The sequence below is a fragment of the Lonchura striata genome, chromosome 1 (assembly GCF_046129695.1).
Source record: "Lonchura striata isolate bLonStr1 chromosome 1, bLonStr1.mat, whole genome shotgun sequence".
Lineage (NCBI taxonomy): Eukaryota > Metazoa > Chordata > Aves > Passeriformes > Estrildidae > Lonchura > Lonchura striata.
This window is the reverse complement of record NC_134603.1, coordinates 117,481,274-117,499,382: the sequence shown is the minus strand read 5'-3', so window position 1 is coordinate 117,499,382 and position 18,109 is coordinate 117,481,274. Positions and strand designations below refer to the sequence as shown.

General features: G+C 35.5%; 1 protein-coding gene across 1 annotated transcript in view; it reads right to left on the bottom strand.

The window, feature by feature from the left end:
- Positions 1–18,109, bottom strand: part of SLC4A7 (solute carrier family 4 member 7) — a 93,747-nt gene that overhangs the window by 25,092 nt on the left and 50,546 nt on the right. The window contains exons 6-12 of the mRNA XM_077787040.1: positions 15,946–16,134; positions 12,817–13,179; positions 7,378–7,493; positions 5,810–5,967; positions 3,729–3,816; positions 2,061–2,207; positions 596–699 (exon numbers count right to left, since the gene is read on the bottom strand). Of these exons, the coding sequence (XP_077643166.1) occupies positions 596–699; positions 2,061–2,207; positions 3,729–3,816; positions 5,810–5,967; positions 7,378–7,493; positions 12,817–13,179; positions 15,946–16,134 (1,165 nt within the window). The remainder of the gene's footprint in view (positions 1–595; positions 700–2,060; positions 2,208–3,728; positions 3,817–5,809; positions 5,968–7,377; positions 7,494–12,816; positions 13,180–15,945; positions 16,135–18,109) is intronic.

The window sequence follows — 18,109 nt, the reverse complement described above, 5'->3', positions numbered from 1 at the left end:
TCATATCAGATATTAAATTTTAATCATAACCAGGTATTTCCAGTGTTGGAGACTTCTTTAGCAAATATTTCAGAATTAACAGAAAACAATAAGAACTGAAAGAAATTACAATTTTGTTTTATCTCTATAAGAAACCTAAGCAAAACCCAGAGCTAACCAATACCAAACTACTTTTTACCACTATTCATTTCTTATTGCTCCATTTCATATTGCTCCTTCATATACATAAAATAGATTTGCATTAATGGGATTTTTTAGTACCTAGCCCAACACTGAACATTGCATATTCCTGCTGTAATTATGGTAATTACATGCTCCTGAAGATTAAAAGCCCAACTTTTAAAAATCAGTTAGTTAAATTAGGCAGCATCTTATGTGAAATCCTTCACAAATGTGTTGAGAAACATTGCCAGAGGCTTGAAAATACTTTAAGCAGATTGGCACTTACAGGCAAGAATCCAACACTTGAAAAGGACAAAGGATGCGCTCTGACACTTGTACCGTGATTTTTTAATGTTTAAATGTAAACCATTAAGATGAAGATTTATCACTTCTATTTCTTTACGGAAGCTAGCATTTAGGAAAGTGAACACACCTTCCAGTTCTCTGAAGTTCAGGTCCAGCATGATGGCCTTCTTCTTTAAGACCCTCTCCTGTAGGAGTAGATCCATTTGGAAATTTAGGTGCCTTCCTTTTATCCTACAGAAGAGATGGGAGGAAAAAAAAGGAAAAAAATACTTTGAGACTGCCTTTACACTAAAAAGTATAATTAAAATACTTCAACACCCTTTTTCATATTTTCAGCTCATCAGCAGTCCTCCATTTTCCAAACTAATCTTCTGTTGAGTACAGACGACTAAAACTGTACAACACTACCCAGAACACCTTATTAGTACCTTGCACAACAGTACAAATCTTCCATGTACTTACAAGAAATAGATTCCTGAAACACAATGAAACAAAGCCTATATTTTCAACACACAGTAGAGGCTCAGCCATGGGACAGAAATCTTTAGATACTTTTTTCTTCAACCATTTCCAGAGCAGAAATGCTTAACGTGTATCAGAAACTCACCTCTTTTTATGATACACACATTATTTAGTTGAAATATAAATGAGAAGTAATTCCCCTGCTGAACAATCTGCTTATGAGCTCCTCATAATTTTTTCAGCTGAGACTGCCTTCCAAAAAAACCCTGAGCCCTGCTTATTTTGGAAAGAAGTTACATGGTAACCTCAGGCTATTAATGAATAGACTGCACTGCTGTTACCCCATTCTATTGCACCCACTCTGCCAAGCCACCACAGGACTTGACATCAGTGTCAATCTCCTGAACCAAAAGCACTGGTCTCTCCCCTGCTTTTGATCCTGGAGGCCCAAATTCCTGTAAGTTGTAAAGAGGGAGGAGGGGAAGAAAGTTTCTCCCAGGATCCACTTTCCTTAGCTCTCATTCTAATCCTGCATCATAACAACTGAGCAATATGATTGATTTTTATCTATTTCATAAACATTCTGGTAATAGTATATGCTACACAAAAGACACTGAACATTGTCATGAATACTGCATGCAAACAGAAGTGCTTACAACAAGCAATATATTCTTGCTGACCACTGCTAGACTACTCATAGAATTTGGTGACATGAACTCAAGTACAATTTCTCACCAATTCTTCAAGTTCTCACACAAATTCATTTCAGTATTTCAAAAGGAAATATTGTAAATAAAATGAACTTAAAAGCATAGCAGAAAACTGATAAAAAATTAAGAAGGGGGGAAAAGGCTTTTTTTTTTTCCTAACTTAAATGGATAATCCACTTTTTGCTGCAAAATGGATATGTATTGGGAGGGGACTTTGCTGATGCTTTACAGCCCTCTGGATAGGAGCCAGCAGTGTGGCCAGATGGCCAGAAAAGCCCACGAGATCTTGGCATGTATCAAGAAGAGTGTGGCCAGCAGGACGAGGGTAGTGATTGTCCCTCTGTACTCAGCAGCTCAAATGCTATGTTCAGTTTAGGCCCCCTCACTACAAGACAAACTGGAGCTTTTTTTTCCTTTTACCTGGGAAGGAACGCTTTTTGGTGGCTCAATTCGTATAGATGGATCCCACTCTCCTGGAGGCAGGACTGTCACTTGATCTAAAAACTCATCAATTCCTGACAACAAGTCATTTCGGTCTTTTGCTTTATAGGCAACATCATGGAAAACCTACAAGAAGAAAGTACTCAACACTCATTTTTGTTTTATTTTTCTGAAGAGGAACTGATTATCATTATGTAATGATTACACTTGATTAAAAGGCACGGAAAATATTTTGTAGGTCCTCAAAAGTTTGGCTTTACTGTACTTACATACTTTTAAATTAAAAACTACTGGTATGCACATTCCTATGGACCAAAAGACATGGAAGTTTTATCTTCAAACTCAAAATCAGTATTGAGTTAATTTCTAAAATTAAATTAAAATTAAATCTTCAATATTCAGGACATCAAATTCATGTACTATTGTCTGGGTAATTCTGCCCTACAGCCACTGTACCATCATGCTGTGCTAAATCATGACAAAAATACTTCAAATAAGCTTCAAACCAAACCACAAGTTTTTATTAAGAATAAGAATGCATTTTTATATGTCTACTTTAATTAAGTTTAGAAGAATACTTAAAAAGCACATGAAAGCAATTGCACTAAAAATACTATACTGCTTTACAGACTACTACATGAACTCCAAGATACATTTTATACACAGAGAGAAAAAAAAAAGCTATTTTGCTATTAATAAACTGCTTGCAGAAGATGATCCTAAATTGTTCTGTACATTTGAAACCTAAATTGTTATTCTCTAAATACCATTAAGTCTTCTAATTTTAATATAAATCTCTGAAGTCTACTCAGGTCTTTTTAGACCATCAAATAATTAATACTTTTTTTCTATTTCAGTGATCTAGAATATTCCTAAAAATCAGATCAGCCTATCTAAAAAAGATCAGATGTTGCAACTAAAGCTTTTAATACTCAATTCTCACACTGAACAAAAACTGTATTCACAGATTCATTACCAACTGCAAAATGACAAATTTCTAGTTTACAGTACCAAACTTCAAATTGTTCTAGAGTAAAAAGTACTTGCATTTCTGCTAGATAACATTAAAAATTATCAGCAATTCAGTAGGTGGCGCTCAATGAGAAATCAAAATTAAAACATCCTAATTTTACTCAGTAAGATGGCAACACTCTTAAAAAGTCCTGGTTCCTTCCTGTGGTCTTTAAGCATATGACTTCAAAAGGCTATTAAAATTCTTATTCTATTTATCTGACCTTACTTAGATTTAAGAAAACCACAAATCTATGATGACTCAATTGCTTGCATTTTTAAAACTTTGTGTCCTGAACACTTGCACAGATGCTTCTGTCCTTTCTGACATACAGTGACTCATATTAAATGCAGTTCTATTTAATAGTTCTGTTAACCAATTTAACACAAAAATTAAATCTATACATCAAAGCCAATTTTTTTTTCAGAAATGCATTTAGGATTTCTTCAAGACAGACAAGGAGGGAAGTTAACTTACCATTATATAGTTTAATAACACAAAAAATAAGTTTACAGTTCTTCATTTAACTAGTTTGACGGTTTTTTTCTTTAACCTACTACTCCAAATCATTTACATCAGTTGGTAAATACATCATTCTAGACTTTAACTACAAGCATGTAAAACAGATCACTCACATCATCTGTCATAAGTGTTGCTATTGATCGCCCAATTTCATGGTACTGTGGAGCTTTTCCTGCTGGTCCCAGCAACAAAAACAAAAACCTGTAGAGAAAGTAATACAGATGAGTCCGGCTGACTCATCTGCATATATTCAAGAGCAGGTCATTCAAATTAATGTTTAAAGAAAATTTAGTGGTGAAGAGGTGTTAAGTGGTATAAAAATACCATTTTCACTGCTTAGAATCTTAAAAGACTGCTGCAACACTGTAAAAAGATTCAGCTGTAAAAAGGTTCAGCTTAAAGTCATTACTGCAAGGAACTCAAATCCTGAGCCAAAATTACTCAGATATATTCTTAATTAAGCCTAATTTTTCAACTTCTTATAATGCCTTAGAGATTGCAGAAGACTTGAGCTCAATGAATATTTCCTCCAGATTCTAAGCCTTTCTGATATTCCCAGCAGCAAAGATCCCTTAAGTGGCAGCCTAGCAGCTCTGTCCTGTCCTACGTTCCCTGATGATCACCTTTTTCTGAGAGTTCAAGCCCCTCACTTGCTGTGACTGGGCATGGCACACAGATGATGCACCTACTGTACTTCTTGCAGTACACTTGGGCATACTCACGTAGTCATATCCTAGTCTTGTGTGAAAAGGAAGGGAACTTGGATATCTGGACATCTATCAAAGTAAGTGACATTCTGGGAAACTGATTCAATCTGGAGGTGGAGTCACATCATATACTAGCAGATCTTTTACTAGCAGATCTTTGCACAGTAACAGTGCCTAACATAAAACTCACCAAAACCTTGAACAGGAATAACATTTTATAAATTCAAAAGGATACAAACCAACGAGTGAACCTCAGTAATTTGTTTCACAACTTTCTTCCTATATTTCATGAAAATGACATTCCCAAGCACAACACATCTGAAAAAAAGTAGCGCTTTCTTTCAGCTCGTAGTATAAAAAGCTCACTTCTGTCTCCTTTGCAAGTTTACTACCCTAACTGAAACCAAGAGTGCATCTTCAGAATCCAAGTATGCTATTCCAGATTTGCAAGTTTACACCATTCTGAAAAACTTAGGACAGAATAATTTTAGCTACAGTGTTCAGTATGCAGAAATTTTTGAATTTCCCAAAAAAAAAACATTAAGAGCACTCCTGTCAACTACTCTCCAAAAATTCTCATATATATGTATTTTTGCCCTTCAATAGAGTGCATAAGCTGAAAATCACAGAGATAAACAAACACTTTGATCCTTTTAAAACATTAAAAACGCACCAAAAAACATTAATACAAATGTATGCCAAACACTGCCGAACAGCCCAATACATCAATGTGCACAGAAAATGAAGTGCCATTCATGATGATTGATGAAATGATCTTCTACCTTCATCACGAGACCTGTATTTTGATATTTTGAACATCTGTGGTAAACATACCCACAGTATACTGGTAAGATCCTTGGGTTTGGGGGAGCAGGGGTGACTGCACCAGGTTGGATAGCATATTGCAGACTGAAAACTGCTTCTATGTATTAGTTGCAGGTTGACTACTCCAATGTCTATCATGTAGATTCAGGCATACAATAAAAAACTCGTTTTTCACCACCTACGTCATTCATATGCAGAGCATTTGCATAGAAAGAGCAGATGTTCAGATTAGACAGAACTTCAGACTTAGTGTGCTCTTCCCCACTGACAAGCTGTGTCCCTCCGAAGGGAACTATAACTATCTTAATGCCCATCTTCAAAATGTCAATGCAAACTTGGAAGATTCATTGCTTTTACTCCAAATCAGCTTTCAGTTTCAAATCCTGCACTTGCTTAAGACAGCATCTTTACATATATATTGATTTATACATATCTGTGTGTATGTATACAGGGATATATATAGATATATAATGCATTCAGAGAATTTTGTGGCAGATCTCATTCCTTCAAATTTTGCAGCAAATAACGAACATAATGTTGAACAAAACTCTACATTTTTTTGAGCTCAATACAGTACATATAAAAATCTAAAGCTATTTGAGATCTTAAATAATATTATCTTATTGCATAAGTAAAGCCAGACTTTCCAGGCATTTATTTACCGTGTAGGAACCGGAACCTCTGTGAGACCCGAGAGAAGCACAGCAGGGGAGAGCCTCACAAAAGCAATAATAGGTCTTTCTAAAAAATCTACTTCTCCCACTAATACATTTGATGCTTCTGCTCCTGAAGGAATTTTCCTCATGAAGTTCATATCAACCTATTCATACAAAGATGAAACAAATGTTTAATCCCTTACATTTCTTAGCAGAAATTCCATAACATAATTATGTTTATCAGAATTTACAAGACATTTATGCTACAAATAAAAATTAAAAAGCAAATTAAATATCCCACAATACAGAAAAGACAAACACATTTAGAAAATGTCAGCCAGCCAGCCAAATAATAATAAACTATTTCTATAAGTTAGAATTACTAACACCTAGTATATTCTAGAAGACTCCAAACTGCATAATCACCTTTCTAATATTATCATGACAAACATTCTGTGATAGGACATAAATTAACAAATTCTATGCACAATTAAGTAAAGAGAGTTCATGTAATTACACATGGTTTCTATGCAGTAAGTTATTTCACAGCCATGTATTTCAAGTATGTCATTATTTTGAAAAGTATATGTTCATCTTTTCATTCATAAAGAATATGATGGCTGAAAATCTTCACCTTCATTTCTGTACATAATTACAGAAGTGCATTAGAAAATGGTACAGCACATGAACTCTGTGTTCACATACACACATCACACAAGCACCAGTGACGTTGCTAGCTAGAGAACTTACAGATGGCCTCTTGAGTCCCACACCAAGTGTGCCACAACTACAGTGCCAGGAGGCTGACTCCTGTCCAACAGGAGACAAGGCAGGTGTACACAAGGACAGGCCAAGCAAAAATATAAAAACTTTGACAAAGGAGTAGGAATATATGGCACCTGCTATGATTATATCAGAACTACAGTGCAAGTTAGCTTTCCTTAAACAAAATTATTTAACTTGGCAAAAGCATCTTCTTACAGTGTTTCATAGTTTAGATGATACGTCTGACTGAACTTTATAATAACAGTCACAATGAAACTTGCCCAGCAAATTTGTATTATGGAAGAAATATATGAGATTTCCAGTAGATTTTTTTACAAGGTCTCTTTCAGAAAGTGGTATTACGTGTTTCTAATGACTAAGATGTACAACAACTTTTGCAGAGGAAACTCATTACACATAGAAAAGAAATTCTTCTTAAAAGCCCTCTTCATAAAAAAAAAAAAAGGAACCACCAAAAAGTTCTAGAAAAAGAAGTTGCAACACAATGTACAGAACTGCTTTCATAAGAGCCTGAATAGCAGATGTGTAAATATGTCCATCTGCATGAGAAACTACAGCTGCACTCTTATGTTACCAAAATACTGAGAAGTATTCCACCGCAAAGAATTTAAAAACATGTGACACGTGTAGCCTAGATAATACTGTGACACAATTTATCTCTCTGTTCCTATTTCATGTGTACACTGGTACACATATCTTAGTTGTAACTAAGGGGGAGGTTCCAACCAGCATAGTTTTTGTTACATTGTTAATTGATGCCAAACACTAAGGTATTTAATGTTACTTACCTTACTAAAATCAACAGTGCTGTTTTCTCTGCTTCCTCCTGTCCCAGTACCTTTAACATCTCCACTTTTCCCAGTGTCCAAATTTCCAGGTGCTGACTGTGGAGATGCCAACAGACCTAAATTAAAACAAAGGACATAAGTTCAAAATGGTGCAGGAAATTAACTGAGTGTGCAACACTACCAAAACTCAATGTGGCAGCTTGCTTAACGCAAAAGTGCACGTTATTCAGTAAGTGCCCTACATTAGTATCATAAATGCAACATTAATAAGTCACTGTGTTGTCAAAAAAATGACATAATTTAAAAAATTAGGTATTGCCCCAAATGATGGCCATTTGCAAAACAGTCACCAGAAAACATCAGCTAGTTTAACTGCAGAAAAAAATAACTGCTGGCATTTTAATCATAACTGATTCTGTAGTTAGTATATAGCATCTTCACTGTACTAAGAAGTCCTCAGATACCAAATGCAAACACCCGTAGTCTGCTGTGCAGCAGTTACTGCAATTGTAAAAAGTGTCAGCAAGCCTCAGGCTACAACTACAAGGAATGTAGTCAACTAAGTTAACTAAGCTGTAAAAGTAAGCAGTGTACTACAAGAAGGACAGCTTGCAAACCATGCTTTCAATCAACAGACCAAAACTCCCACTATTCATCCAACCACAAGTTACTGTATGGAATATACACTTGAGCTGAAAAGCACACATAATAAAGATTTTCTAGTTTAACATACAGCTTCCCTCTAACACTTGCACCAAAAAAAACCCGTATTATCTATCTTATTACAGTGCCAGCAGCACTGAATTGCAGATTCAGTGAAGGGTACAAAAAGCAAGTAACCCAAGTGTTCATACACACTGAATTCCATGTTGCATCACGGTTCTCTCTACCCAATTAATATTTAAAAGCTGGTCTAGGCATGCATAACCAAGCCCAAGTCCCACCTTTTGAATTACAAAGCTTTTGCTTGTTCAGTTTAACATGCACTAGAAGTGCATTTGGCCTTCTTGCTTGTCTACACTCAACCTTTCAGCTGTGGTGACAGAACATGCTTCCACATGCCTTCAAAACCACATCTAGATAAAGGCTGAAAAATTGTATTACATGGAGTAAGTTTGTATTCAGGCCAAGCATCTCTCTAGTCAATATATAAATGAAACCCTCTCTGGCTATCTTCAGGCTACTGTTCTATCATAACTACTGCCACATAACTAACTACTTGCATACCTCCATGTTTATAATGTCTCATTTTTTACTTATTTTAGCATTTCAAATGACTACTCTATTCGCTTTATTTCATCCCCATATTTGTTTTCAAAAAGTTCTTCCAAAAAGTCATTACATCAACAAAAACATGCAGGTTCCAGCCTTTACCACTAATTCTCATTCTTACAGTTCATAAGGGATGCAAGTGGTATGGGTAGTTTTTCCTGAAGCAAAAACTAAATCAAGTTAATAGGCTGTCATTTCCTTCATAAATCTTAATATACACAAGCAATGAGCCAACACAAAAAAAACCCCAACCAAACAAACAAAAAAACCACAAAAAAAATAAAAAAAACCAAACCCAACAACAAAAAACACATTCTGCTCTTCTGCTTCAAGATTTATGTTATTCACAAGAACTGTACTACCAACCACCTATGAAATCAGCTGATCTAAGTATTTAACTGCTTAGGAGCTGATGTCTGTAGAACTAGAAAGAAACACTAAACCGTTGTTGCAGAAGAGCAGCATAATACAAAAGTTTGTATATTCTTCATTTTTGCCCCTTCTCTGTAGCAATACAGGTAACTTAAAATGGTTTTAACTGATGAAAGATGAGCCATAATGCATTGTTTTGCACTTTCTGGAAAAGCACTGTGAGCAAGAGCAAGCAAAGACTAGAATAAAAAACTGAGAGACAGTCAAGGAGAAGGACAGAGAATAAGGATTCTACATATTAGCAGAAATATTATTGTTTCAGTGCTAAAGCGATACTGATTCTTCTAAAAGGTTTGCCTTCAAAATTTCACCAAACAGTCACAGTTAAGGCTCACAAGTTTTGGCACTGACACAGGAATATTTGTCCGATCCTAAACCATGTGTGAATAGTTTTCCTTTCTGTTGGCCTTGCAGTTGGACAGACTGCTGCTCTCACAAGAGAATACTGCTCACAGGTTTTCAGACCTGAGCAAGCACTTCCATACAAGCCTGCTTTCATTACACATATCCATCAATCTGCTATTTATAGAGAAACTCTGAACCCATGAATTAATCTTTAACAGAAGTGAAACACTTCCATTCCGATCTCACGTTAATAAAAGAATTTATTTCCCTCTCTTCTCAGTTCAGTAGATGCAAACTCAAGGGAAACTACCTAGAAGTACTTTTCAGATTTTAAGACAGAGAAACTCATTGTTATGAAGCTGCTGAGGGGATCCTTAAAAACCCAGTGCTCTTCCTGATATTAGTTCAGCAGATGGATCACTCATCTCCTCTGAAAGACTACAGTGGAGTAAGTCTTGAGTAATTTGGAATAAAACCTCAAACTCAAGTTAATGTATTTATAACTACACCTTCACTAAAGACCATGTGCTTTTTCTAGCCAACAACATTTAGTACTGTGATCACAAAAATCTAATCAATGTTATCTACAGAAAAAAGAAAGCAACATGATTACATACAGTTGTCTCACATCTGTTCCATATGAAAAGATGAGTAACATATGAGTTCAACATCTAAGCATGACTACTCCAAAATAGTATTTAGAAAGGCAAAAATTATATAATACAGATCTTCTAAATATAAATTCAACCATATTTGTACTTGAGGAAATGAAAATCAATTTTTAAAACTAAATTCCAATGCAGCTCTAATGCAAAAAAAAAAGTTCAAATTACTACTAGAGAGCAAATATGCAAACTTCTCTGAATCACTGTTTTCAGGAAAAAATACTGTAAGAGGAAAGTTGTAAATGTTATTTTGCTCAGTTTTAAAGTACATTTATCAGTGGACCAAAAGACCTCTTAAAATAGACTTCTTTGCTGTTGTTCACAGACATTATAAAACCTCAGTGATCAGTGTTAATTTTTAGCTGTGACACAGCTCACTTCCCAGCCCTTCCCATGGAATTCATTATTCAACAGTTCAAAGATGGGAAAACAAACACTGCTCTTCAACTGATGACAAAATTAAAAAAACATTATTAAGAGAAGCCTTTGTTTAGTTGACTTACTATGAACTGATGACTGGCTAATTAAAATTAAGTGGTAGACCAAAGGTGTGTCTCTTTTCCCTCCTTTTACAGTAACTCACATTAAGTTCAGTAACCTTCCAGCTATTTATGAAAACTAAAAAATAAAAGTCTGAATAACATAAGGCAAATGACAGAGGAATGTAAATAGAAAAAAAAAAACCACCTATTAGAAAATTAACACAGCTCCTCATGCTCAGAGAAGGCAAACCAAACTCAATCATACAGATGTGTAAAATGTATTCACACTGCAATATTCTGTATTACTGGAGACGTGATACAGACCATAACCTATAGTGGAATAGACCAGGAAGATTTTTTTTTCTTAATTAATACCAGGAAGTTGACTTCCTTGTCAGGGTTTTCTTTGACTCTTGTCTCCTAAGACAGAAATTGGTCCACTTGCAGCCCTGAAGTCATAATCTGAGAATGTCTTCAAAAGCAAATCTAAGGAAAAACCACGTTTTTCTGTGGTCAGATGATTTCTTGAACTAAAAAAGTGGGGGAAACCCCAGAAAACAAAAATATCTTAGTTGTTTGTGTTTATCATTCTCTGGAAAGACTCATGGATTAACTGGGAAATCATCCCTTTCAGGTCTTTTTTCTTTACGAGAAACACCTGCATGAGGAACAAAACTGATTTGAGTATAACGTGGAGATTCTAGTAGAAAGCCTTACTAGTGATGATGGTAATAGCATCATGTACTTGAGCTTTATTTATTTGCCTTCTCCTGGATTCTATGGAACTTGTGTCTGGCATGCTGTCATTCCTGTCAGAGAAGTGAGAACAGGAAAAACATTACAGCTATTATTTTATTTCTGATTTCTAAGCATATTTGGAAGGTGACCTGTGACAGAAATATCATCACATGAAGCCTCTTAATTTCTCATAAGGAAGTCAGAAAAAGAGATTTGTGTTTGCTTTTCTGAATTTAAGTAATGATGAGGCCTCTATACTTCAATTGAAGAAAAGAAACTATGACATAGTTTCTTTCCGTTTCAGTGACTTGACTGCCAATGTGAAAAGGCAGACAACCACAGCCTCTTTCCTCTCTGTCAGCATATTTCCACTGTTAAATGTAACAGTGTGCTCTTATTTATTAAAAAAGTGAGGAAGAAACCAAGCAAAGTCTCAGCTGAAGGAAGAACCAAGGGAGATCAGCCCCTGCACTCCCAACACACACAGGCCTAACGCAGTCAAACCTATAAGCTAGATTTTGGCAAGACAAATTTCTAGGAAGGGGAGGAAGAGCCTGAAGACCAAAAAGAAAGACGATTCCCCCTTAAAAACATAATCTGCCAAGTAGAATTGTGAAGTTTCTAAATAGGTGGTAATTTTGCAAAAGTAAAGCAAGTGTAACAGTATGTATGCAGAAAGCAGTTCTAAAACTTTTACTAAAAACATTTCAAGAAAGGATGGAAAGTTCTAACAGTTTTGTTCATCTATACAACACATAACTTTTTAAATATAAAGGAATAGTTTTGCAGATAACAAAATAATAAATTGCTGAGTTCTGGCCTACAATTGAAAGTTTCTAACTACTGTCTCCAATTTTGCATATTAAGCACAACAAAACACTAATGGAGTGTCTGATGCTAAAGCAGTGCACTGATGGACAACTATCCGGAAACAGCTGCAGGTGAACTGAACCTGACCATTTCATCAGTTAACTACTCCTGGTTTTAACAGTCATGTTTTAAAAAGCACAAAGGCAAAAATAAAACTGCTTGAAAGCTTCTAATACAACTAAACTATGAATGCTACTGATAATTGTATCCTTCCTAATTCTTTTCATATTCACCTCTAATACTTTACCATGGTTTCGGCTATTCATGGTCTCAGGCTATTCAACACTGGTTTAAGACATTGACTCAACCACTGACAAAACCAAAGCAAAACCTGCTATGGACTGTAGGTGAGTGAAAAGAAAAGGCCACCATTTTTGACATTTTGTTTATATATTAGATTTTAAAACCATATTCCTTTTTAATTACACAAATGAATGTTAATTCATTTTTTGCTTGCTTTAGTTAAAAGCTAAAAAGTTAAAAATGCCAAACAAGAAGACAGTCACAACTGAGAAGAAATAAACATGCAGGCAGAGGTAGTAGTTATCATATTTCTTTGTGCAAAAAACATTGCAGTGCAAGTGATCCAGATGCAGAGAGCATCACACATGGACAGCTTAAATTTCAATAGTTGCCTGGTGTTTTGCCAATATTTTCCTCTGTCTTCTTTTCCTGGCTTTCCTGCACTTCTAAGTCCTCCTCAGGTGGGTGGATTACTACTGAAGGAATATCATCACTGGCAGGTGACACCAGCAATTCCTTGCCCTGAGGTGGGCTTGGCTGGGCACGTGTGGTTGGGCGGCAGGTAGGGCTGGAGGGTGGTGTGTTTTGAGGGGTGGTTACAGGGGTTGTACACCTTGAGGCTGCCGGGGTCCCAGCTCTTGAAGAAGGAAGAAGGTTACTGAGAAGAACCGACAAACGGCTGTCTCCTCTCAGGGAAAGATTTGAGGCAGAGAGACCTGTTCGCAAAGAGTGGCGGGAGGCTGAAAGGCCTTCCCCTGAGATAAAACAAATGGAACACCATGAGGCTTACAAAAGGGATAGAGTATATTAAATTAAAACAAAACAAATCCACACAGATACAAATATGAATTAACATTTTACATTGTAAATTGCAAGCTTTATGGGCCAAAGTGTCATAGTCATGCACGTAAGGTATGAGATAAGAGCAGATCTGATACCAGACATTAGGAAAGTCAGAAATTACTGAGGAGCACTAATTAGAATGCTGAAGATCTGAAGGAAAAGATATCTTAAGTCAGAGTAAGAGTTGTTAAACAAAAAAAAATTTATATCTTGAAACTGACTCTTCAATTTTTCCAGAATTCCTTATTCCAATTTGCACAGCAGCTACCGTTAATCCATACAAAAATAAATTAAAAAATCATTAGCATCCAAAATATTACAAGAGTTCTGTTAACTCTGTTATGTACAAAGAATTATTAATTTTTAAAAAGCGATCATGACCAAACATACCTAAATGTGTTAAATGCAACTGTCTTCCAATAAAAGTCTTGTTTTACTGAGAATTTCCCCAGGCAGTTGTAGTCTAACATATATTTTTGAAGAGGGCACAAAAATGAGATACACAGCCCCTTCTCCATATCCTCTTGCTGTGACTTACCAATAGCCCCATATGGCTAAAACCAAACATTTCTCCAAAATCCCTTGTTACTTTTGTTGCTCTAGTTTCCATGTCTCACTAATTTCTTATGGAGAGAACACAGTCTTGTGATGGTTCCTTCAGACTGGAGTTTGTAATGGATTTTTCAGTTCTTCCTTAAGCAGGAAGAGAGACTGTTTATGCTCATATTAGTACTTCCATTAGAACGTTTAGTGATACCATTTCTCCCATTTGCCACAAACACTTTTCTTGGGATGACCAGTCTCCTTGAAAACATTACTGATGACTTCTCCTACAATCCCTGAAATCCAAAACATGCTGGTTTCATGTACCATGCCATCAAACAAGGAAACAGCAAACTAGATACATTTACTCTCGCATTTATACCAAGCAATATAGAGACCAGTAAGTAGAACAACCCCAGAATAATTAACAAGAAGGAGGTGCAGAAAGCATGCCTAGGTAAAGGTCTCGTACACTCCCTTCCTTCGCTCCCCCATTCCAAAAATGAAAGAGTGGATCCTACAGATACAAACCTGATTTAAGAACAAAAGCCTAAAAACTCAATTATTAAAACATCAAAAATGCAGAGCTGTAAAGAAAATAGGACCAATAGAGTAGATTTGGTTGCCTATAATAATCACTACAGTAATAACTAAATTCTGTAAGTATACCTGAGATAAATCACAAATGTGTCCTAAAACACACAACCTCCTAAGGTGCCTAAGAACTAATATTGCACATAGGCATGTTTGGCTTACCAGCTTATTAGATGCTATAATAATAAAAAGAAAAGTTATCAATGCATAATAAAAAGAAAATCAGTACATGCTGACAAGGAGTTCATCATACTATACTGGTTGCTTGTTTCAGCATACATTCCATAATCTTGTACAAAGAATGTTAAGAACAAAATGCTCTAAAAAAATGGAAGTGATACATGAACGGTAACTAGCAAGAAAGAGAACTCAAATTTGCATAATTATACCTGGGGATACAGGTGTTCAAGGATGGGCAAAACCAAGTCTGTGTGTGTGAAATTTTCATGTTTGCTGAACAAAGCATCTAAGTCAGGAGTTACAGGAGACATTATACTCTTAGATAAATTAGCTGCATTTTTGTTCTTGAAAAAATAAATCTGAAGCTATTGGAGAAATATTTAACCATATATCATATATGCACTGGCTAACAAACAAATCTGTCAGCAAGCTCAGTCATTCACTGGAGAATATTCCAGCATATGTAGCTCCTAACAAGCACTTAAGTAAGTGAAACATGCTCTAAGTAATGAGGTGTCTTTCAAGACAGAAAAGGAAGTTCACTTCAAGGACCGATTCGTGAAATCAGAATTAAGTTTTCACCAGCGTAAAAAATTTTATTTTTTTCAGAGTAAAAAAATCTGTGTCTTACTTAATGCAAGGCAAAAGGAAGCAAAAAACAGATGAAAATAGAGGCCCCATAAAAACACAAGAATACAAGTAAGCTGCTCTGTAGTACATATTGCTATTTAGAATTTGGGACTGGATGTCTAGAATAAATTTTCAGGAACTGGTTCAAAAAAGACATCTAAGAACATTGCTAATATCTTTCTTGGGTTTGGGATTTTTGTTCCCATTAGACCCTTCTCTACAAAATAAGATAAAAATAAACAGTGTTCTAGCTAACAGTACTACTTTCACCATTGGCATAGCAAACTTCCTGTCAAATGAACATAACACTGGGTTAAAACACAGTAATTGTCCACATCACTGAACTCATGATCACTAAATCTTTTGCGCAAAGACTGTAAAAGCAAGTAGAATCCATCTGACACATGTATAAGTTATGCCACAATGCTGAAATTCCTCAAACATTGCACATTTTACTTCAGCATATACCAAAAAATCATTAGGATCGATGAATGTCTAATACTATGCTCCAAAACAATAATGCATGCTATGGTATACAGGCAGGAGTAGAATATTTGACTAAATTAAGAAATATCATCCACAGCTACACATCAAACACACTCTTATTGTTAGTTCTTTGCTCATCAAGAAGGAGACACTTATCTGTTATTACCAGCTGACCTTCCCTTCATCTCCCAGTGAGAGCATCATTTACCGGGTTAGTATCAACTGGAGGCTACAACTTATCTCACCATTTCGTTCAAGCAAGTGAGGGTCAGAATGTTTCTTGCCTATATCTGCGAAAGACCGAACTAGAGGAATCCGACTGCTGAATTTCTTCTCATTCTGATGATGATGCCTCTTTAGAAGAGCCTCTCTCACTTTCTCTCTCATGGATTCATCCAGCTGGCCAGAGGCAATCATGCTGTCCAAAACCATATCTACATAATAACAAAAGAAGAAAATTATATAGGTAGCTATTAAATTTCTCTTTCACCTCAATCAAGCACTGTAGTTGCATCAAATAATAAAAGAAAATCAAAATCTGTTTAAAAGAAAAGTCTTCTCTTTAACAAAACCACCTTCAAGAATCCACAGGAAATTTTCAGATGACACTAAATAAGCAAATGTGAGAATAAGAAAAGCACAACAGGCAGATCCAAGAGAGAGTATTTATTAGTAGCATCATTTCAAGAAATGTAAGGTACTAAGGTACTCAGTATCTTATAATTTGTAGCCACTTACTTCAACTTTCAATGGAAAATCACTTTCAAAAGAAGTATTTATTGTATTCAACAAACCTACACTAGCAGTGAGTACACAAAGACAAACACAAAGGAAAACAGACTTATGACAGTCTTAACCTGGTGTTCCCTACTTTTAAAAGCATATTCAACTACATAAAAGTGAAAGTTGCTATAGAATGAGATTAATTATACAAGTCCTGTCATCTTCAGGTGCTCTACTGAGACTCTTTACCAAACTTCGTGTGATTCACATGCTTTAGAAGAGGAAGTATGAAACAAAACCTAGGTATATAATCTAAAACTAACTAATCATCTGTCAAACAACATAAAGTTTCAAAAGGGCATCTCACCAGTATGCTCACACCAGGAAATAAAGCCTACATATCAGGGAAAATATCTACTGTGTTTCTTAGAGGTCCATTTTTTTTAAATAATAAAAAATATAAAACAAATTCATAAAAGATCTCAACCTGCACAAAGCAACACAAACCTATGTGACAAATTTCTAAATATATTTTCCCAGTTTTAACTAATGTATCAATACTTAACTGCATTGTTAAACTGAAATTGCACAGAACTTCTCAGAATGAAAAATGTTAGGGCTCAGGGTAGGAATCTGCCCTGACTAACAGAACAAAATGCAGTGAAGTGTCTGTCAGTACAGTGCAGTTTCTTTCTGGGATCACTGGTAACACACAGCCACTTATTACAGGTTCTCAAAAGGAAACCTGACACCCTCCCTCTCCTGTTATGAGTAACAAACAATATTACCTATTGGGTATTGCTGACTCCTGGAAAAAAGGCAGCACACTTGTATACCAAGCACTGCTAGCCACATGCTTCACAATGGCACCTAAAATTAACTTGAAACAAATTCACACAATCTCTTAAGGTATCCTAGTTGGAACTCAAGTGCCCGCTACGCAGAGTGCTGGTTACATGAAATTAAGCAACTACTTTTCCTTATTTATTAAGATTATCGATAAATTCAATTACTAAAATAAAAATTATAAATCAAAACATTACATTTACAAAGATGTATTCAACACTCTTGCTCAGTAAGTCAGAAAAATCGGAAGGGAATACCAATTTCCTGAGCGAATTTCAGGATTTCAAAACAAGAAAACATTTCAAGTACTGCCAAAGTTTTTAAGGCCAAAACACCTTGTCCTTCACACATATGTTGGTCAACCCTAAGTCTAATATGATTCCTGAGAAGGCATTCCACTGCGTGGTACCCGTAACAAGAGATACCAGGAAAATTATGTAGAACTAATTCTAAATTCATTTAGGAGCAAGCAGACATACATAATGTGTGTATATATACATATATATATGTATATATATGTACATGTATCTATGTATTTTTATATATCTATGAAAGTCTTCAAAGTTGTCTGTGTTGTATCCAAAATGACCATGTGATTAGTGAGGATGCTCAACACAGTAGGTCAAACAACATGTACAGCATTTATTTCTGCTCACCTCTTATAAAGGTGAAAAAATACCAGATGTGCAACAACCAACTGCACTAATGGCATCAAGTTAGCATCAGCCAAAATATGATTAATAATTATGGTACTAAGGTGTACAAATAACTCCTAAAATGTTCTGGCAGATATTTACAATTCATCTGTAGAAACAAAGAACACATTAAGGGATTAGAACA